Raw genomic sequence first — 23,530 nt, 5'->3', positions numbered from 1 at the left:
GACGCCACAGGCAGACATCTGCTCCGCAATAAAATAGTGTTTACTCCAGAGCCAGAGTTGACATTTAAGTGGGAGTTGCGTGAAACAAAGGAACTGTGATGAGTCTGTAATGTTAAACAAGAGCTTCTCTTTTCATCTTGTCCTCACTTTCCATCACCGTCTAGTAATGTGCATGCCTCATAGTCTTTTACGCTGCATTGAGGTAGGAGATTAAGAAACACCAGTTTCACAAAAGCTTACCAGACAAGCATGATGACCATTGCTCAGTAATTGTTTTTAATTGTGTACTTATAGTAACATGCAAAAATCAGAGATACTTTATTTATTTCATTGCTAGTCGAGACTGATATTAAGTTATTCATTTTTCAAATAATAGAAAATATTTTTATCAGAGCCAGAACATTATACAGTTTTTAAAAAACAAAAAACTAAGTAAAAGCCTCCAATTCTTGACATTTTATTAATGTATATATTTATATTATTTCACTTGAATCTCCAAATCTCAGCCTTAGTATTTACTAGAGCTCTGGAGCCCATCCATTGTTCTGAGAACTCTAAATATATATTTGCAATGCAATTGTGATTAGGTTGAACTAGTTTGACCCAGTCCCATTTTTAAGATTTCTACAACTGAACATTTTAGATTCAGCTTTTGCAGCATCTGTTTTGTCAGCTGGTCTTTACATCAATTGGAGATGGGGGTTATATGATAGGCTAGTCGTTTTCATACAGCACATGCCCCAGTTCTATCAGAAAACTTTTTTTTAGTCTAAGAAAATAAAAAGTCTGATCTCGAATCATGCACTATTGCTGCACATCATGTTACTTAAATATTTTGTGGTGAATTTGAGAAGTGATCTCCAAATGAGTGTTTCGAAGGGTTGAAATGTTGGTTTAAAAGTCCTCCACTGGAAGGTCTACTGTTTTCATAAGACTGATCCCTTTTCCTCTTGGTGAGCTTTCCTCTTATTTCAGGCAGATTAACCTCCACAGCTAATGGTGTTCTGTCTCGGGCTAATCAAACTTGTTATGCTTAGAGGGAAACAAGCCAAAAGTGCTTCATGTGCTCAAGCCTGTGGTTAAAGTATGTTTTATTACATTCGCAGTCACAAACTCTTTGAACTTTAAACGGGCCCCAATCAGAGGATGAGGTGATTACATCTCTGCCGTTTCTGAATGACTGCATTGTGCTCTCAGTCTGATGCAGAGATTTCAATGTCCAAAGAGCACAATAAATGAGACTGCTAATATATGTTTGTTTCTATTAACCTCAGGTAACATGAGAATGAATCAAAAAGGGTTCATTTTGAAAGAAAAGCTTTAAAGTGAATGGGGCTCTATTATTTTTTGTCATAATCTGATGGATCATATTATGTAACATGCATAATGCGTCCGGGTTGTTAAATATTATTGCTACTTAGCATATAGCTGTACTTTGTAGTTCAACAGTTAAATTCTGTAGTCTATCTGTTGCTCTGCATAATTTGTTAGCCCTCTTTTACACTGTTCTTCAATGATAGGACCTTCTCCCAGAGGACCACCACAGAGAAGGTGTGGATCATTCAAAGCACTGCAGTAACAACGACATGGTGGTGATGAGTTAGTGTGTTGTCAAAGGGATCAGACACAAGAGCGCTGCTGGAGTTTTAAAAAATAGTGTCTACTTTACTGGCCCATTTTATAGATAGAAAGTCACACATTATTTGTGGGTCTGTTCTTGGGTCAGCAGAGGAATTGAAATATTTAATGGAGTGCACAGTGAGATTTAAAAGTTTTAGCAGCACTGATGTGTCTGATCCCATTGCACTAGTGCAACACACACTGGCACAACACCACCATATCTATGTCGCTGCAATGCTCAAAGAGATGGAATACAATGTGTAATTGAAGAATTACAAACGGCACCTATGGGAACTTAAGTTGATAAAATAGATGTGTGTGTGTGAATACTTTTTTTTAGGCCAGGCGCAAAATAAAAAGGTCCTGTTATTGAAATATATTGATGAAGGGCTTATGATTTAATATTTTAATCTTATGATTTATGATTATAATCTCATTGATTATACTCTTGGATTACCCTGTTTGCCTAAAATGAATCCCAGACTTGCTCTCAGAAGCATATTTAAGAGAATTAATTTGAGTGGAACAATCATTGTAGGAAATCTTAATCACAAGCTAATATGATCAATTGCAACGGGAACATTGGAAGGAATAGCGCAAAGATCTGCAGATGATTTGTACTTGTTAGATTTGAATGGGTGTAAATGAAATCCAGACACAATTTGGGATTCAGAACTTCAGGTTTGTGCTAACAGGTTTGTTCCCTGATTTTAACAGATTCAAACAGAGCAAATTGGGGTTTGTCCAATTAAATAAATGTCTTACATAATAAATGTTATAACTGCTTAGATATGAATACAGCAAGCTAGAGCATAGCACTGCCATATTTAGGTGGTCCAACACGCCACAGAATGGCAGTTTTATTGCTTTAATTTGACTAGCCAAACCTTGATCAACTGAGCACATGTTCTTTCATTTTTTCTGTTGTGGAGGTTGTTTACCCAGGTATGCTTCGAACACTTGGAACGTGCCTTTATGAAAACACTCACCTCAAACTTCTTCTGTTCTGTTTGCACATCAGTCATGTGTACGAGTCACATGCACGTCCACTTGCTACATGTCCTGATCTGAGCCAGTCTATTTATCATGAACATTTTCTTAGAATGGAATCAGTATCCACAACCTTTCCCTCCCTTTCCTCGAGTCATTACCACAGTACCCTCATACTGTGGTTTCAATGCCACGGTCTAAGTGCGTTTCCCATTAACAGCGCTAAAGTACACCTATTAAAATATCCTTTGCAGTTTTGGGCTGCTGAAAGTTGAGTTGTCAGTTTAAACCACTGTAGGCTACTTTCACCTCTCTTCAGAACAGTATGTTGCAGGGAGGTGTTTCTTCAGTGAAAGCAGTTATAGCATTGAACGCTCTGCGGAGCACCCACTGCATTATTATATAATACGTTCTGACAGAAAAAAAATGTTTTGCCATGAAATTTGCAAAATAAAGAACAAACCCTTTGAATCATACTTTCCTGAAAACGTGTTGCTTTAAACAACAATGTGTGAGTTTTATGGTTATTTCCCTGCTTTGCCTACCATAAAGTAATCCACCTCCTAAGACAATGTCAGTCATTTTAACAACTATATATGCAACATCACAAACACTTTGGTATCGTTTTGGGATATCATACTGAGATGATTAGACCTTCAATAATTTGGTTCCTTTGTTAGTGCTGGACCACATGCGTCCATTTCTGCTTTGATAAATAACAACGACCATTCTAATGTCTCAGAGAATAAAAGGGTACGTGTCCAGATTTATAGCAGACTGCATATCCATAGTTTTGTTATATGAAGGTGTCATTTAAGAATGTGCCAGGCATGAAAACAATCTGTTTTAATAAACACAAGGCACCACTAGAACATTATGTAAAAATGTGAACTTTTTTCCACTTATTAATAATCCCAGAATGGAATACTTAGACAGCTCATACATGTCTGCAACTTTGCAGGAGTACAAGGGTGGAACACACAGAACACCCCGCTTTGCAAATCATTAAAACGTGCAATATTCTGACATAATTCTTTCTTATGAAAACTGTGCACACCAGACACATGATTTTTTTTAACTCTTCTTTTGTTTATAGTACCATGGAGAAACTTGGGGAAAATAACCTCAAGTGTAATTCTCAAATGGGAAAAATATCCTCAAGTGCAAACTGTTTCCTTTCAGACAGACAGACGGATTTAAATCTGGAGAAATGAAAACAGTGCGGAGAACATCTTAATCAAGGAGCTGAGACAACATTTTTCACTTATAGCTAGATTTCCATGGCACAGGTTGAAGCTTTAGGAGACTGGAGATGCTAACACAAACCGTGACTGAGCAGAGGACAGCCAGTGATTGGAGAACTAAGGCATGTTGCCTTGTTGTCGAATCTTCGCCAAGATTCATTTAAAAAATTCTTTCAGAGTCCACTAAATCCATATATAGCTTTGAATTTCCTGCTGAAGATTCCTCTTTGGTCTATTTCAGTATGTCAATTTTTTGGGGGCTAAAGGAATTCTTCTTTCCCATGAATCCACATTCAGTTATTGTACTGAAGAGCATTCCAGTCTGCTCAAAGGCCTGTAAGCGAAGATGCTGTCTGATTATGAATGAGGTAGACAGGACTGTGGAACATGTAAAGATCAGCCTGTGTCCTGCCCTGAAGGCCAGATGGCTACAGACAGAGGCTTGGTAGTGCTCATTTTGTCCCAATAGGGCTTTTCTTTAAGTTGTCTGGTTCCAATTTTTAGTCAGTGCTACAGACACTGGAGTGGGTCTATAGAATATTAACAAAATACTGCAATCGCTCCTTATGGCAGTGGTGATGCACATACCACTATATTTAAAAAATGAATAATTGTCATCCCTTATTAATTCAGATTTTGTCAATGCACCTACAGAAAAGCCCCACTGGGTTTGTCATTGTTCAAAATGTGTATAGAACACAGTAAACAAAAATTGTAATTGGATATGGTCTGCAAATTGATATTGAGACACACTCTGGAGATTTTCCATTTCCATTGGGTTTTCCATTTGATATGAATATGAATGCAAATACTAGTATCACCTTAATGATTCTGCTGCCCTAAAATGGATGCCTGGTTGAGATGCCTCTAAGTGTAGCCTATCCAGCAGTTCCTTTACAATGATACCTACATGGAAATGTCCACCTTGAGTTAAAAAACTAAATGTTGGAAAGTCATCAGCTTCCTGCACTTAACTCTTATGCAATACATCTCCAGTGGAGCAGCTCAGCAGTTTTCTGTATTACATTGTCATTGCTTGGCCAATTGCCTTTGCGTTTTAAAGTTGGCTAACTGAAGGACAAGTTGTGGTTAAAACTAGTTAAGTGCTAACACAGGAATGCAATGTCATTAGCCTGTGAACAGATGCTGTGTTTGGCATGAGGTTAATGGCAGGTACGCTCATAAAGGAGACTTTTGGGATTCTTCCCCATGTGGACTTGCACTTTGATCTTGGCCTAGGCTAAGTGTATTTGCAGAAAAGCATTATGATGAGAACTGTATAAGGAAAAAAATGCTCATTCTGCCTTAGAATTCTGATTCTTGATCAGAATTCTTTATTTAGCAAGGTATCTATGTTTGTCAGCAGGAAAATTATGACTAGGGGTGGGCTAGTTGTCATGGTAAGTAGGAGCTTAACGATACACTCACACCACACTTCAATTTATGATAAAAATCTGCAAATTGTGCTCTCACACCGTTTTAAAATAAATTTGCACCAGTAGGACTGCTCAACACGCTTGGAGGAGACCACTAAATGTCCAGTTTTATTTAAGATAATAGACTCCAGCATTAGCTGATATTTTACAGAGGGGAGAAGGGAAAGGGAGAGCCATCCTAGGATATACTTACATATATATGAAATATTTTATATAAGAGTTCTACAAGGACCATTTATTGGTAAATATGATTTGTTTTTTTTATTGAATTTTGATTCAGTGGTGCCACTTTAAAATAAGACTACACTTTAGCTTTAAGCTTTACAAATGGTTGAAAATCTGTTAATAGTTAATCTGTTAATGTGATTAAGAGTTAGGTTATAAACTCCTAATACCTAGTTAACAATAATTTTTAGCACAGAGATAGAAAGGGTAACAGAATATGAATTTAGTAATTTCATATGTTAAGCTACACCACATTATCATCAATGTATACAAAGACATTCTATCTGTGATTAATTGATTCACGTTAAATGGTGGTTAAATGGTTAAAGATTGTATCAAATATGTGCTGAAGCTGACAGGCGTAATGTCGACTGATAAAGAAGACAAAGTAAGGTCAGTGTTCTGCAAGGTCTGAGGTTTAACTATGTAGATGGATGTGGGTTCACTATTTGGCAAACAACAGGTCACTGTTATCCTCTCTATATGTGTGTTTTAAATGATTATTAATTAATTTTAATGTGTTTACAACCAAATTAATAAACATTAATAAATAAACTCTAAACCATTTATAAAGTGTACAAACTACACACATTTTCCTGCACACTACGTTTTGTAGGTCTACATTACCACAGACCAGCTGCTTTGTATCATGTACATTAATCTGTATAACAGTTTAAAATCTTCTATGGCTCAAGGTAGCTGCTGATAATGTAGAGATGCCTTTGAAAGCTCCCTCTCGTGTGATATTCTTAATACAGCTGAAGAACACGCTTGAAGCAGAGTGATACATGTATCCAAATGTGTTCAAATGATTTTATACCACCTTTATATCCTCTTTCATATTGGAACTAGTTATTTTTAGAGAATGTCAGTTGTCCTTAACTATTGAATCTATTTGGCATAGATGCAGTATCACAGTGTCACAAGTCATTGTTATGAACCTGGTTATTCATTTTGTTTCATAATATATTTTTGTGGAGTATGTTGTTGTTGATATGATTAAGACTTAAAGAACACTGACCCACTGAATGTTTTATTTCTTATAGAATGTAGCTACTCCTGTATTTATGGATTTTGTGTAGTCCAGTCTTTTAAAATGGTAAATAAAAAGCATTGTATTTGTAGTTATTTATTTATTTTAAGTGTAGCCCTATTGGTTCATTTCAAATATTTCAAATTTCTGACATCTTTATAACATGATAAATCAGAGACAATACTATGTATACTTCATTTGCCATGCCACCAACCTCCATGATGAATGGCATCTAAAATTACATTTTACACAAGCAATGCTCTCTCGACCATCGCTGCCTTCACCTCTGTTTTTCCTCCCATTTTCTCATCCCCTCAGTTCTGCTCTTTGTAGGTATTTGGAATTTTTATATCTGTCAGTCATAAGACATGTGTTTATGCTTATCTCTGAGAGGTTCATCCAGATGTGCCAGACCAAAGACCAAATTTAAATAACAGCTACCATGGCAAATTTCCTGTTAGGGTTGGACCTGATGTGTGCGGCAATGCTGTAATGATGTGTGTGGTAATGCCATAATCAGAAATAACAACAGTACAGTGTGGGCTGTAGAGGTCATTAGACTTTTTATATCATCTACTTTAGATGTTTTTGTTTAGTTGTGTTGTCCCTGTCCTTTCTGCTGTTCTCTCTAAAGAGTGGAGTCAAAAAAGTTGCAGTGTTAATATATTGGGGTTTGCTCCAAGTAACAAAAATTAAATGCTTATAGACATTGTAAGTCTTTTCTTAGTGTAAATTGTCGAGATTTCGTAACTAAAAAAAATGACTTAAAAAACTCACAATATCCCTCTGGGATTGCATGCCTATCCATATGACTACAACAGGGAGGGTTCGTCTGAAGCAAGTCATTGTTTACTGTCCCCAAGATCTTTTAAAAAGCAGGAAAAAAGACACCATTTACAGTGTTCCAAAAAAAGGCGAGTAATATTCCATGCAGCATTCTGCATAGGTCATTGCAAAAGCCTTGCGCACCTCACTGGCACAGCAGTGTGTTTTTATGGTGGTGGGTTTGTGACAGCAAGGCAATGATGAATCCTTTGCAAATGAAGAAGGCTGTGTCACTGGGCATGGAATATCTGCTGAGGCAGCACAGTAACTCTTTGTTCCAGACATTTAGAACCTCACTGAAGAAAACTGGTTCTAAATTGCACACTCTACCTGAAATGCCAGCAGAAAAAAAAGTTTAATTTTTATAGCCTTTATGTGATGTCAAGTATTTTGCTGGCACTGTAGGGAGCAGAGGTTTGATGGGGTATATTTTCTTTAAAACAAATTATATATGTTACTGAATTACAACTCCTCCTCTAGTTCACAATTTCTGACTGTTGTTCTTTCTCCTGTAAAGTTACGATTTGACGGTGCATATTTTATTCTGTATAACCCTGCCAACACTGATTATAGAGAGAACTAATAATAGCAATCCCAAATATTTTACAAGCTAATAGTTTAACACAGGCTTTAACAGGTGTGTTTTTAATTGGCCATTGAATTTATGGTTCTTATTAGACTTTTTTTATTGCCTTGTTAAACAATATAAAAAAATACAATTTATGATGCATTCATAATTTCCAGTATAGCTGAGATATATCTCTGTGATACAGTCCCAGCATTGCTAGATTTGTTACAGATGCCTTGAGTTATGTAGGAACAACTAGTGATGAGAAATATTATCTTTGAAACTGAATATAGCCTCAATGTCAGGAAATTGAAGACAAGCCAGAGTACAGTTCTCAAACAGCCCCCTATAGTGAGTGCTTGTAGTTTTAGCAAAGATGTTTTACTTACTCTTTTAGCATGTGTTTGAGGTTACCAAAGCTAAACAGAAATGAAAGAATGACACTAATCCTACCATAACTGTACAACATCACATTTTAACAGTAAGTCTTTGACATGATGTCCATGTGATGTATTTGCTCCATATAGAATGGTCCATTCTTGCCTTTTCCTCTCACCTTTCCTCATGTGGTGCTGACCTAGACTGGCTTCAGGTTTATGTTTGTAATATATGTATAGCGCCAGACTGGCTAAATGTCCTTTATATAGTCAGTAACCTTTTTCAAACGTCTCCCATCTTGTGTCAGAACCTCCCACAAATTTGTTTTAAATGCTACTGTGTTTCAGACATTACTGGCACGTGTGCAGTTTGTATTTGAGGAGAAATACAGACTTGTATTACACATGAATAGTTCCAGATGGAGAGTTTTCAAATAGGTATTAGAGGGATCGTGGACATGGCAGAAAGATAGAACACGGTTCATTTGTCTCCGAAATCGGACGAGCACCAGCTCCTCTGCTCTACACTTCACTGACACAATTCTAAAATTTTTCTAATAGACTCAAAGCTCAAATCTCAGGAAACCTGAACACAAAATTATTCATGCAAGTTCTGATTAGTCTCATTAATTATAATGTGTCCAATTTATTTATTTCTGATTTGACATTGTGATTAGTGGAAACATGCCTTGGAAGGATGTGTGAATAAACTTTGCTCAAAAAGAATGTACAAAAACATCTCACTGAATACTTATGCATCTATGGATAACACTGAATATTGCAATGTAAAGTTACTGATTATTTGCTGCATTTATTTAGTTTCTGTGTACCAAAACATATCAAATGGGTATTTTGTTCTCTAAAATCTCTTATCCTGGTGATGCAGGTTTTTGGTGACAGCAGCCATGACTGCTTCACACTACTGTAGATTTATATTAATGCCAAACACAAGGATGAAGCACTTATTGTGATTTTAATGTTGTGTTTCTTCCAATTCCTTTATATAAATTTGCATAATTTTCATCATAGCAGCCCTCGACATTTATGTCACAATAATAGTAAAAATATGATTTATCGTCCAGCAGAGGTTTTGGGCTAAATGTTATCTGTCTGCATTAGATTTTGGATCATAATTTTACACCTGATGCATGTGTAATGTGTGTCTAATGTATACCTAACCATATCATGCAAGGTATTTAAACTATACAATTGTTCTTCATTGAAAACCCTTCTGTTCTCCACCATTAGCATCTAGCACCATCACTCACACAGTGGAAGTGCTGTCTGGATCTCATTCCTTCCATGTCGGTATTTTTGATATTTGTGTATGGGTGACCTCAGCTACTATCAATCAAACATAGCAGCTCCTCTGAGGCTTTCCACTAGTTTGCCAGATTCAACTTTTCTTCAGCTAAAGTGCTTCTCTCTTGTCTTTCTTTTCTTTGCAGCATCAACAACAAGCTGCAGCAGCCAGAGGCCGCATCAGGGGTGCTGGAGTATGCCATGAAGCACTTTGGTGAACTGGTGAGAGCTTGTTTCACTACAATTAAGTGTACAAACCTCGTAGCACTTTTAAGAACTCGTTTTTGTCTTTTTACCTAAAGTAGTAGTGCAACTGAAAAATCCATCACCTGTTGGTAAACTGTCAGGCATATTCTTGGGGTGTTTGACTTTATAGTGTGGTTTGAACCCAAATAACACCTGTGTAAGGTGCCTCTGATCAAACTGAACCAAAGTTTGGGTCTTGTGTGGTGTGAAGACTCTTTTTGGATGCTTTGGACTTTCTGAATAATTACTGGGTGTTGAGGCAGTGTAAAATACTAAGATTGACATGACCATTTTATTTACTCAATGGAGTAAAGTCACAAAACACCCTCACCGTTTTATATAAAAGGGTTTTTGCCTTTTTCTTCTTAAGTGCTTACACAAAAAAATGAGAATATTAGAATTAAGAAACAATCGCTTAAAAGACATATTCTCCATTTCAGTTAAATCACAGGAACCAAAATGTGTAACAATTTTATGCAAGTAGGACAGTTAACACTGGTGTTTAGCACTAGAAGTGCAGAGCCCTGGTCATTTGACAGCTTTGATGTTCTGCTTCTACCCTGTTTCTACAAAGCTTCTGCATTTTAAGGCTGTGATTCTCTTTTCTGCCATCATGTGTCACAAAGAATATTACAGATGAGCCTGCAGATGGTTCTTCGCTTTCCACTAGTAATCCGCCACCCACATGTTGGGAAACCCTGGTTTTGAGCATCAGGCATATTTATATATCATTGAATTAAAACTTTTCTGTGTTATGCAGACATATACATTTTGAAAATTAGTGGTGTTCTCACTAAATTACCATTTTCAGTTTTCATTACCAACTGACTAATGTTTTTGTTAAAAAATAAATAAATGAATAAATAAATAATGTAATCATCAGTGCACTTTTTTATCCTTGCACTATTTGTAATAATTTGCCTGGAATATGATGGACTTCATGGAAATCACTGTTTTATTATATATTTAAAATAAAAAAATCTTTGTTTTGTAACAAAAAAGCATAAAGTTAATGAGATCATTAGTGCAGCTTGTAATGTACACTTCACATTATGTAACGAATTTGGATGGAAATTGGACATGCAATTATTTGCTTCTCATTTGACATTAGAGGTGAAATATCTAAGCTTCTGGACTTGAGTGTACTTCAAGTCATCAAATGCTGTCCATAAGGACAAGGTCCAGATATGATAAAAAAAAAAAAAGTTCACTAATGAGAACTTGCTTTGGAAGACTACAGCCACTTTTCTCCATTTGTTGCGTAACCTAAAAGACATACTCTTTGTTTTAATGCCTGACTGCTTCTCCCTGTGATAGCAATTGTTTCAAGATGTAATTTTACAATTTCTCTTATTGTGTGTTGCTCAGGACATTTATGAGGTGATCGCTTGTTCAGTGCAGCTGATGTTAAGAAAGACTAATGGATTTCAAGGAACATGAACTATAAATGACCTTACTGCGGAAAATGGGCACTTGTAAACACTTCGAATGTTGCTGCACAAAATAATACTATAAAGCTTTTTGATATCTTTACAATTTGTTAAATATTTTGATACAGATGAAGCTCACTTGATCAGACAAGATTGTTTTCACATGCCACATTACTAAATTTATTGATATTTTACTTTGCAATTCAGTACTTCAGTATTTGGACAGACAAGTCACACATCTTTTGAAAATATGAAAATATTATTTTCCATCTTCCAGTACACTACAGGCTTAGCATTTTATTGCCATTTTCAAATGTTCAAAGTGCTTCAATTCAATAGAATGTAACATTCACACAGCAGGTAAAAATGGTCCACATTCTCTATTCTGAGCAAATCTTTATTATTGTTTTTTTTTCCCCCCCAAACAATTTTTTAATGTCTGCAGTCTTTAGATTGAAATGATAATTGTCCTAAACTGACCCTCAAGTACAAAAGTATTATGCTTCATATCGCTTCCTCGTCTAGGTCCATGTACAGTCTATCCAAAGGATAGATAATTTTTCTCTTAATTTTGAAAAGAAAAATTTGAGATTAAAACATTTTTCTTCACTTCACAGCATGACCTAGACGCATGGGGTCAATGTGTTCATTTCAGTGATGTAAATATTTCCAAAGAGTTCTGCTTTAATCTCAAAATGCCACTAAATTTTCATGTTAAAATTCTTACAAATTTTGTCCTGAACCAAAGAGTTGCTTTCAGAATCTGTCACTGTTTTCACCGCACATAGGCTCTCACACTTTTTTTAGAATATTTTTTTTTGGAGGCTTTGAATTCAAAATGTCACTGAAGGAAAAATCACATTGTGTGAGTCATTGTCATTGTGGTGGGTTTGGCCATCCAATAGTGGAGCAATCAAAATCACAATGTGTTTACGTGTTCGTGTTTACTTTCTCTGGAAATGCCCTTTTGTCATCGTTGTATAACCTAGGTGGCAGGTCCAAAAATAAAGACCACCCAGTGGGTTTGACTGCTTTATTTTTCCTTTTTATTTATTTATTTAATTATTTATTTGTGATAAAATGACAAGAGGATATCAGACATCAGGCTGATTTATGAACTATTGCTTTTGTGGAAGTTCCACAGTAAGGTTATTTTATGTAGTCTTTCCTAAGGCTCTGCATTGGGCTTTAATAAACATACAATTCTGTAGTATTCTAAATCTCAAGCAAAAGCTTTTTCCTGTACCTCATTGTCTGGCTTAGAATTTGGACCTGGTTTTTCAGTATTCCAGGATGTGCTCTATTTGTCGTACTTTAAATAACCTCTTACCAAATATCTTTTGTTATTGTTGGTACTCCACAATATGTTTGAAAATGAATTGCATATAAACATTTAAAGAAAGGCTGAAATTAGTTGAAAAATTACACTGGGTTTAAGCAAAACACTAAGAAAAGCGTTTAATTTCAAATCAACTTGTTTCATTTGAATATATTTCTAAAACACTGAACTGATTTTATTAGAGGGTGAAATTTTTGATTTGAGGTTTTTTTCCCTCTTTTACCCTGAGCTGTTTGTGAAATGTCTTTTATTTTATATTTAAGCTCAGGTTTATTCATTCTGTTAGTACTTAAAATCATTGCTTAAAAAACAAATCAGTAAAAGGTATATAGGGTGTATTTCGATGGACCATAATAATATTTGTACTAAAATATCACACTTTTGTCTGGGTATTAGGAGATCCAGGCCACATGGTATGAGAAGCTGCATGAGTGGGAAGACGCACTAGTGGCCTATGACAAGAAGATCGATATGAACAAAGAAGACCCTGAGCTCATCCTGGGCCGCATGCGTTGTTTAGAGGCGCTGGGTGAATGGTAGGTGTATAATCAAATTATTACTTGAGAGTGAAATGATCAGTCATAGTTTTGAGTATTCAAAACCAATAGGGTAATAGGTTGAATAATTGTAGGTGCTGTGTTGTTACTACAGTTTAAGTCAGTAATGATCAAATCATTCAATACATTCATGCACTGCCTACAGAGACACATTGTGAGAAGTAAGTCTTTAGGATTTTACAGCGATGTGTATCATTTATAAAAGAAAAACATATGTATTTATACCCAGATATGATCCAGATTTGTGCTGTTCTTTCAGTCATCCTCTAGCTGTTACCTAACTAAAATTGAATACTATTTAGTTTTGATTTCTGATTTGAATCATTATGTTGGAGCGGTTTATATAATTTTTGTTTTGCTCAAACTTAACATGTTAGTTGGAAAACTTCAGAGACAGTTAAAACAGCACAGCCCATACAAATCACAAACTTTTACAAGCTTAGATAATCCTTGGAACTGTTACAATTTGGCTAAACCTCTGTCTAAATAACAAATCAGTTTACTATCTGTTTACCGTGCCAAGGTCAAAGTTTCAAAAACATCCCTGTGGTTAGACAAGCCTTTTCATCTCTGCGTGTTCAAACATTGTTCAGTAGTTAATTGGTGTGATCAGAGTAGGGTTTGATTCAATGGAAACGTGAGTCTAATGTAGCAGAGAAAGGGGTGTGAACCTGACTTCTGGTTGCTCACACTTTGTCCCTGCTCATTTAGTCTGTAGCAGTGTGCTCTGATGGAATCTGACAGAGTGACTGGGCATGAAGAAAGGAAAATGGCGACCTTTTCCTGTAACAGGAGCGGTGCACAGTTGCAGGGAAATGTGAGGGGACAGTGTGTATAGTGGAGTCATAGACTAAAACATACTGAGGGTTGTAATTCCTTTAACACAATTGCTGAGGGCTAATTCTGAGAAAACAGACTTATGACTTATTTTAACAGGAAGGGTTATTAAGGGTTTTGGTTTCGATTTCCATTTCCTGGTAGTCACAAGAACAGTGGAGTTACTTTGTGAAATTAGATTAGATCCAAATTCAGTTTGAATAGTAATGAATATTTAAATTTCTTGTGCTCTTCTTTTATTAAATATCTTCTTTATGAGTTTTTTGAATTTTTTTTTTTTTTTTTTTGCTAACTCTGATTAATCAATTGGTAAACTCAAACTTACGTTCGAATATAATCATTAGTGACAGCTGAAAAAGATGAAAAATGCCAAGAATAAAAGTCAGATATCATGTGATGATAGTTGAACATGATAATACTATATCTTTGTAGCAAATTTGCTTTATTTCAGTCACAATGTATGAGTAGGGATTGTGTTATTACTTATAAACCCTCGCCGAAATCCCCATAATCTCTTCCCCATATCTTCTCTGCTTTCTCGTTTTATTTGAAATGGTGTCAAATTAATTATTTTTCATCAACCGTTGAAATTTTGGCCGCAGAATAAATCTTGAAAAAGAAAGGTGGTGACAAAGCAAAGGCCCTGGACCCTTAATCCTAGCCGAGTGTGAAATATTCTTTTGAAAAAGAAAAAATAAATGTCACAGCGTATCATATTTACATGACTCAGACGTCTTTTTGAATTTATGGGAATGTTATGCCCTAAGGTCCTGAAAGAATCTTGGCTTGTTATGAACAAACGTGCCTTCATTCATTAATAATAACACTAGAAAGCTGCCTGCCATTCTTTATGACAGAGAGGTGTAGTTTTTTTTTAGTTTTTTTTTGTTTTTTTTTAAACCTATAATAGAATCCTAGTGAAAAACATAATGTGAAAATGGTTGATTTAGGTTCTTGCTGGATTTATATGTGTTTCTTTAGATTGACTAATAGTCACTGTAATGTGCACATAAATGAAAAGCCCTCTGTTGGGGTAATAGAGTATAAGGTGTTCTAGATTACATTTTTGAAAAATGTAGTAGTCTTTTTCAATGCCAAGTTTATAATTCAGTTATTAAGCTTTAAATTAAATTTCAGAGAAACTTTTAATATACACAATTTTCCACTGAACACAAATTTACAGTTATTAGTAATCAACCAATAGTTTTGGTGTCTGAGGTCTGTAACACTTGGACAATTATACACTCCTTACTTTCTTATTTAATGCCTTTTATTAATAATAATAACTGTAATAATAATAAATGTATAGACCACATTTCTGAAATAAGAGGTCACTTTAAAGCAGTGTTTTTCTTGATATATATGCTCATTAAATGTTCTTGAGGTAACAACTATACATATAAAAAAATTGGGGGAAATGTATTATTCAGTAGCAACTATAAATTGTTTGACTAAAATATGTATTTGGGGAGTTATGTAGTTGTGAAAGTGAGTAATGAAGTTGCCTCTCCTGGAAGTTTAAAAAAAAACGGTCCTGACAGTTGCTAAAGCCTCTAATCACATGTTAGGATTTTCTTTACTGATTTTTAGAGGGGTTCTGTTTGCGTAACTGATTGTCTGCCAGTGAGTGTATGGGTAGGCCAGCTTCTTTTTCCGGTCTCTGTGAGTGTATATTTATAAGTGTGTTAGACAGGACTATAGCATGAACTGTGTGTGTTTTTCTAGCCCACTTTATCCTCCAGGCAGCTGGGAAAGCGTTTAATTTGCCCTCACCCCCAAAAGCCGTCTGCGGGCCGTCTTGCACTGCTAATCTTGGGGCCCTCTTTACTACGACCCCTTTTTGCCCCATCCCCGTCTAGCATGACACACGCAGTCTGCTTTTAGGTTGTATAAATCTGCGTCAGTGTCAACTGACGCAAACTGCAGCCAGGCCTCCAAGGGGCCATTTCTTTTACAGGTTTATGCTTCCTGCTTGTGATATGATGTCATGGCGTTGTGCAGTTTATCACATCCAGGCTCCAACAGGCCCGTAATTTTATGGTGAAGTTTCACCCATAGACACAGACTTAGGCTTACAGTGGGAGACAAATTGCTTTTGTGATCTCCTCCATCAGTTTGTTTGGGTTTATGACTTGAGGATGTTCTTTCACAATCAATGAGGGCTACACGTTTAATGGATATGTATATCTCATATCACAGGAGCATCAATTTTTATTGTAGCTTTCATCAATCAATGACGTTGTTTTAACAGTTTTAAGTTTGGAAAATTAACCTGTTAACACACGGGTTATAAATTGCCTCTAAATAGATGAGTTAAACCTATTAGAAAAAAGGAAACATGTAAGTGCTGTGACAACACAATCAAAAGATCTTCCGAAGCAAACCAGGCCTGGACCTTAATTTATAAAACAAATAATGACATTGGATATTGCAGTTGTTTTACCAAATATTTAAAAAAAAAAGAAAATGTATTGTTTGTACTTCATTGATTCCATAAACAAGTTATTTTATTTGCCACAGCATTCAAAGGGGAGACTCACCCTTGGCATACATTCTGCATTTTACATAATTACATACATATGAGGTAAAAGTTGTGTTTTTACATGTAATTCTGTTCTTAAGGCCTGGATCAAAGCATAAATGTGATACATGGTTTGGCTTTATTCCTGGTTCACTTTGCCTTCACACTGCCACATTAATTGATTTCTGATATAAAGCAAACCCACCATCTCTCTTTCTCTGTCTTTTCTTCGCTCTTAGGGGTCAGCTACACCAACAGTGTTGTGAAGAGTGGACTCTAGTCAGTGAGGAGACGCAGGCCAAAATGGCACGCATGGCAGCTGCTGCAGCCTGGGGCCTGGGTAAGAAACCACATTCATTTTGGTATTTCAAAACAGTATCTGTTTGTTGTTTCCACACATTTTGTGGTTTAAATGTAAATTATGTAAAATGTAAATTAAATGTGGCAATGTGGTATTTGTTTTAAGCAAAGTTCAATGGACAATAATAACATAAACCACAAGCTACTGCTTCATGATTTAAAGAAACCACACTGCAAAATTATGCGCTCCTTCTTCCTTTATTCAGCTTTGTATCCACACTTGTGGTTTTACTGGTCACGTCTCAAGCAAACCCAATGCTGTCAAAGGGCTGACCACTAAATAGGAAACACTCATTTAAATGCATACTATTAAGACACACCAAGTCAAAACACAGCACCCTCACATAGCGTTAGACTTTTATTATGGCACACTAAAGGAGCTCTTATGGATTTTGCAGAATAAGCTTTGACAAATCCCCTCCCTGCACAATTATTCCTTGAATTTCAATCACTGAACAAGTTCCAGCACCCATTATGAATCAAGGCTGCGTTTCCATCATCAGATTTAATGAGTAGGTATACTAGTTCATTTTTCAGAATCATATGTACAGTGTGAGATCAATATAAATGGTCAAATACTTAAATATATTTTTAAGAATATGCAAAAATACATTCATCAAAATACACTACAATGCAAAAAGCGCTTAGTAAAATTAGAAGGATATACCAAGTCCGTAAAATCAACCATATAGCCAGGCAGTCATGAGAAACTAACAGTAGAATCAGTCACACTTAAGAGCTCAGTGAGACTGGATATTAAATGCCCACTTTCAGTTTATGAAATCTCTGCCATGCTAGACCTACCCAAGTCAATGATATACTGTGTAGGGGAAATATCACCAGCTCACCAATGAAGCAGTAGTAAAAATACAATAATATATATATATATATATATATATATATAAACCTGGCTCTTAAAAATTCAAAACTGCCTCTGTAAGCAACTTCAAAATGTAAACTCAAACTGGAGGCTGATTTTCAGCAAACACATATGGCTGTGATGTTTGAGTATCCATGTATATTTACAGCATAACATACTTATAAGTATATATATTTGTAAATGTCCTTTTATAGGCCACTGGGACAGTATGGAGGAATACACCTGTATGATCCCCAGGGATACCCACGATGGTGCCTTCTACAGAGCGGTGCTCGCCCTGCACCAGGACCTTTTCTCATTGGCTCAACAAGTGAGTGACCATTCTTACCTTGAAAATGATCATTTTCATCTATGTTACTAAGCCTTACTGATAGAATGAAGTGTGTCGTTGATCGATATCGACCAGTTGATTCCACCGTACAGCTCTGTGGATTGTGACACATTTAAATAATGTGAATCAGCCTTTTTCCCCACTTGAAAATAATTAAGTCCAAATATCAGTTCACACTGAGTGAAGTGTCTTCTTTACAATTACTTGGAAAGCCAATTGACAATTGGTCCAGTAAAATGAAACCAAAAAATCCAACACATCCCTATTTCCAACTTTAAAATTAGTGGATTTTGGTCAAGAACCCTCTGCATCATGTATCAATGCAGTGGAAGCCCCTTAGCGTATAATTTGGATGAGCAAAGTAGGCTGCAATGTACCTATTGATCACAGCAGGAGTGCCAAGCTCAGTGTGGTAGTGGTAGATCATGCTTCAGTTACATACTGTGAATCTGCCTTATTTTCTGGCTGAAAATAATTAAGTCCAAATTCAGTGTGGGCATCCCTGTATTAGTGGTTTGTCTAAAGTCAATAGTTTATTTCATCGAAGAAACATTTGTTAGTCACAGCTCTAGTGATTCATCTTAGGATATGTCTCAGGAGTACAACCGAGGAAACGGAATTGATTATACCACTGACTAAGCTGAAATAGTTTCATTGTGTCACTGACGTTATGTAATGTTATATAATGTTTGCCACATTTTTTGGACTTGAACTGGCCTCTGTTCAGAAAGCCAGTTTTCTTGCTTATTGTGACTCACTTTCACAGAAGTTTTGGTAAAAATTTTCCAAGTGGACAATGAGCTCAAGGCCCTTTGAGAGGGAAAACCAGACAGGCCTACTCCCCAACAAGTGTTCAACATCCACAACTGCACCCTTGCTTTTTGCCAAGGCATCAATAAAGGCCATCCTGTGACCCTGTCATGAGTCAGCTCTCTCCTCTTCCTCCTCCTATTTTCAATATAATCCTTAATCAAACACAGACCCTGACATTATGCATCCAGAGCTATTCCTGTAAAAGCCAAAATAGGGTCCAGATGGGATGTTTATCTTGATGTGTCTACACTCTTTTTTTTTTACAATTTTCACTTCTTGCAAAGTGTCTGAATTTTTGATGGAGAGGGAGTCCAGGTTGCAGAAAAAACAGCATCTTAAACATATGTAGTGTCTTTATTCTCATGAAAACATAAAGGATTGCCTGATACAAAGGGTAGCTTGTCTGAAATTTTTAACCCCTTGAATTGCATCCATGATGTGTTTGAAGAAGTAGCTGTGAAAGGGAAACTTCATTCATTGTAGCGCATTCTCATCACTTGTCAGCTCATTCAGGGTGTTGGAGGTGGTGCGGTTGACCACTCTGGCAGAGTGTTGGGGATGGGTTTGGTAACCATTTCTTTGCAAGCTCAGTCCAGGTAACTTGAATAAAGAGTCCTCCAGGGAGTTCCGAAGCCCAGCTGTGGTACAACCCAATCACTCTTGAGCTTTAACTGAACTCATACAGTTTGCTTCCGTCTATTTCGTCCTACTCCAGTACACTGTGTGTATGTGTGTGTGTGTGTGTGTGTCCTGTCGTCTGGCACCTAATCAGACTGAACCATAATTGCTGGTGGGCCCACTGTAACAGCAGCTGTCTCCATCATCTTGCAGAATTTTTTTCTGTGTTTTTTTTTCCCCTCTTGCTTTCGCCCCTCACTACCATCAAACTCTCCTATGGGTTAATTACCTCAGCATGGGGAATGCATGCAGGTGTCACCCAGACGACTGTAAAATGCAGGGCTTTTCCAGAGCTGTTCTGCTTGACCACTGTGAATTTCTTCTTTTTTTTTTTTCATACCAGGAACATATGGAGTTACATAAGTGCCAATATTTTTTTTTTCTTTTTTGTTCCAAATTTGACTTTGATTGGCTGACTTGTTTTGGATTTCAGCATGGCCGTTTGTTGTATAGACGTTGTCTGCACGCGCTACGTCAGCCTGAGGTGTTAATAGCCAGGTGGGTTTGACCCCATCAAGGCTGCAAGAGGTGTGAGGTTTGGCAGGCTTTCAGAGTACATGTGTGCTCATTTAGATCTTTTGACAGCAGTAGTTCTCCTCAATATTGACTTCAAACGCCCCCGCCACAGTGAGAGTGGAAGCATTAGCTGCTGATTAAGGGAAAATTGGATAATGGAGGAACCGGACAGTCGTCATAATTTGTACAGCTTTCCATGGAACCCTGCTGGGACATTGAGAGTGTTATTGACAAGTCTGACTTGATGTAATGCCTGTGTGTCTTTATAGAGGAAGTAGCACATTTCTGGTCTTGTTATTCCACGCAAGTGTTTAGAATGAGATGGTACGATGGAAGAAGTACCGTCACCGCACTGAAAATGAATCCTTACTCATTGACCACAAGCTGTGTTTATTTGCTTTATTCAAAGAAAAAAAAAGAAGAACAGAACAAACACAATGCAGATATAGAGTTGGATTTTCAAAGATCGACTTATATATCTGACCTTGGTTATTGATTATCAACTGCTAAAGCATTATAATCATTTAGATAGATTCAATCAAGGTATCATTTCTTTTAAGAAAATGATCAGGATCGATAATTAAAATAATATATTATCAATAATAAATAAAATGATAAATGAATTGATATAATATTCATTCCTTTTTGTACCCTTTTTGCTTTTGTTTTTTAACCCTTAACTTGCATGTTAAGTTGCATATTACAAATACTCATAATACACACTTGAATTATTTTTATTTGTGATAAACTTAGACTTTTGGGGTAAGTTGTGTGTTTAATATGAGTCTGTGTGTCTGTGTTCAGTGCATCGACAAAGCTAGAGACCTTCTGGATGCTGAACTGACTGCCATGGCTGGAGAAAGCTACAGCAGAGCCTACGGGGTAAGACTAACCTCCTCACCTTCCGAATACCTTAGTTAGCCCTTCAGCTAGGCTCCAGAACAGCAGTATCTTGTGGAATACAATCAGTATGAGTATGAACTTTCCAACTTAATGAGGGTTTATTTTGGGCTTTTAATGTCTTGGGTGTTCTGATAAATCAGTGTAAGTGATTTTAACGTAATTTAGTCTGTAACAGTTTAATAATATGTTTTAGTACATATCAGGATGTAGGATAAACTCAAAATGGAATTTTTCTCTTCTCTATTGTGCAGTGTCAGTGTTAGTAATGTCTGATGTTTATCAGTGCCTTTTTAAATACAGCTTGGTACAGCCTTACCTAACATTCTCAGGAACAAGCCAATCTGTCTGGTGTGTTATGCTGGCTGCGTTTCTGTCCATGTCTGCAGTGGAAATCTATCATTTCTTTTCTTCAGAACGGTCTTCTGTGGATTATATAACAACGGCTGTAAAATTCCAGTGATCACAGGAGTTTATCCTATACAGATGCTGGAGCCTGATGAGTTGAGCATGTTTGACTTGTCTGTACACCATTGTTCAGATGAGAGGGCAAGCAGTGTATAATCTGATTTGCTGTCCCCAAAACTGGTCCTGTTTGTTTTCTGGGGCAACACGACATTGATAAATGAAAATGTTGTTGAACATCTTGCACACAGTTAAGGTCATTTGAGGAAATGGCCTTTTGAAGTTGGTGTTTGTGGCTCAGAACAATGACAATGATTGTAGTTGATTGATTTGTATTGATGGGTTGCGGTCTACATGCACGCACATGAACAAGGTCGCGCAGAGACACAAGCCTGGACCAGAACTATCCTAAACCTTACCCTAACCCTAATTCATTCTGCCTTTAACACATCTTGACTTTTACTATTATGATTTACGTTATGAAGACAAGCCCCCACAATGTGGGTGTGTAAACAGACACAGTAGTCACACACACAGAAAGACAAGACACACATTTCTTGCTTTTCAACCCTTAATGGGTACCCATGTATTCTTTAACATTGCTTTGGTGATAATTAATTTAAAAACAGACGGGAACAATTACTTAAAGTGGTCTCAATAATTAGTAGCCTGTTGAAATAGATAGTTTTTTTTGTCTTATTTTCTCTCCCTCTCAGGCCATGGTGTCATGTCAGATGCTGTCAGAACTGGAGGAGGTGATCCAGTATAAACTGGTTCCAGAGAGGAGGGACATCATCAGGGAGACGTGGTGGGAAAGGCTTCAGGTAACCAACAAACTTCCCCTCTGCTGTCGTACAACATATGCAGTCATATAGTTTGAAAATCACAGGTCAGCTTACATTATATTGAATTTCTAAGAGAAAATAAGTTAACACATTGCACAATTTAGTGAACAGTTTCTATATTTTGGCCACATTAAAGTACAAGTAAAAAGGTTTAAGGTTTATGTTATTTAACAGATTTGTCAGTACACATGCTGTAAAACGCATGTAGGTTTGTTCATGTTAGAGGATGTGTAGCTGTTTTCATTCAGATCAATAATTTTCTCATGACTATACACTGCTGTAAATACCTTTGGGTACATGGGGCTTTGCCTAAGTGTTCACTACTTCCATTAGGCATAGAATTTAGTTTGATAAAAGAATTGGTAGTAAGCACTAATCAGTAGGCAATTTTACAACGCAATATTACTGTACATTCAACATTTAAAACTCTATGTTCACAGACATATGCATAAAAAATGCCGATATTGACATTGAACCTGAATATGTGATTTATTTAATAGTTTAAGTAATATAAAACATATTTTTTTTCTGCGATAAAGTAACAATGTTAAATAATTAGTGTGCTAATATCACTATCTAAATGCGTGGGAAGTTTAAGAGGGCAACATTAAAGTTTTTCGGCATCTGTTTCCTCTTTTGTGTGTGGATGTACCTGGCTGGACCTAGCACTGTGTTCGGGGTGTTACAGCAATTCTGTACCTGCAGGATCTTTCCATTGTGTCATCATTTTTCTTTTATTAGGCTATCACTCAACACACATTTGACATGCTAGCGAAGCTGTCAGAGGTGGAGCTGTTAAGATTTATGGTGCAATATCATGGAGGACCAGTTGCATCATGTTTTGTCTGAGCCAAAATTTGAGTTTAGCCTTCAGTCAATCTTTGGGTTGGCAGTAATGTCTGCCTGATTTCAGACTGTTAAAAAAAGATTATTCCAACAAACCTCAGTTTTAATAGCACTTTGACGGTGAAATTGACTAGAATTTAGCCAGACTTTATGATAACAGATGCGTGTTGGAGTAAGACCTTTATAGATGTTGATATTGGTTTATATCAGTCAAATGCTTATGTAGGTGTTATGAAACCTACAGTAATGTTCGCTGTTTAAAGTGATGTGTGGCACCATTGCAATGTCTATAGTGTACGGGTCTAAATAATTGACAGATGCATCCATAACCATGCGACTGTGTTATTGAAATTTATAAACAGCTACTCTTTAACTAGACAATTAACAAATGCCTTTATGGACAGAT

General features: G+C 36.5%; 1 protein-coding gene across 2 annotated transcripts in view; it reads left to right on the top strand.

The window, feature by feature from the left end:
* mtor (mechanistic target of rapamycin kinase) overlaps positions 1-23,530 on the top strand; it is a 97,553-nt gene that overhangs the window by 50,353 nt on the left and 23,670 nt on the right. For both annotated transcript variants that reach the window (XM_066643360.1, XM_066643359.1), the window contains 6 exons: positions 9,767-9,842; positions 13,032-13,171; positions 16,790-16,890; positions 17,985-18,100; positions 20,933-21,010; positions 22,150-22,257. In XM_066643360.1, coding sequence (XP_066499457.1) covers positions 9,767-9,842; positions 13,032-13,171; positions 16,790-16,890; positions 17,985-18,100; positions 20,933-21,010; positions 22,150-22,257 — 619 coding nt within the window. The remainder of the gene's footprint in view (positions 1-9,766; positions 9,843-13,031; positions 13,172-16,789; positions 16,891-17,984; positions 18,101-20,932; positions 21,011-22,149; positions 22,258-23,530) is intronic.

The sequence above is a fragment of the Hoplias malabaricus genome, chromosome 14 (assembly GCF_029633855.1).
Source record: "Hoplias malabaricus isolate fHopMal1 chromosome 14, fHopMal1.hap1, whole genome shotgun sequence".
NCBI lineage: Eukaryota > Metazoa > Chordata > Actinopteri > Characiformes > Erythrinidae > Hoplias > Hoplias malabaricus.
This window is presented reverse-complemented; position numbering and strand designations above follow the sequence as displayed.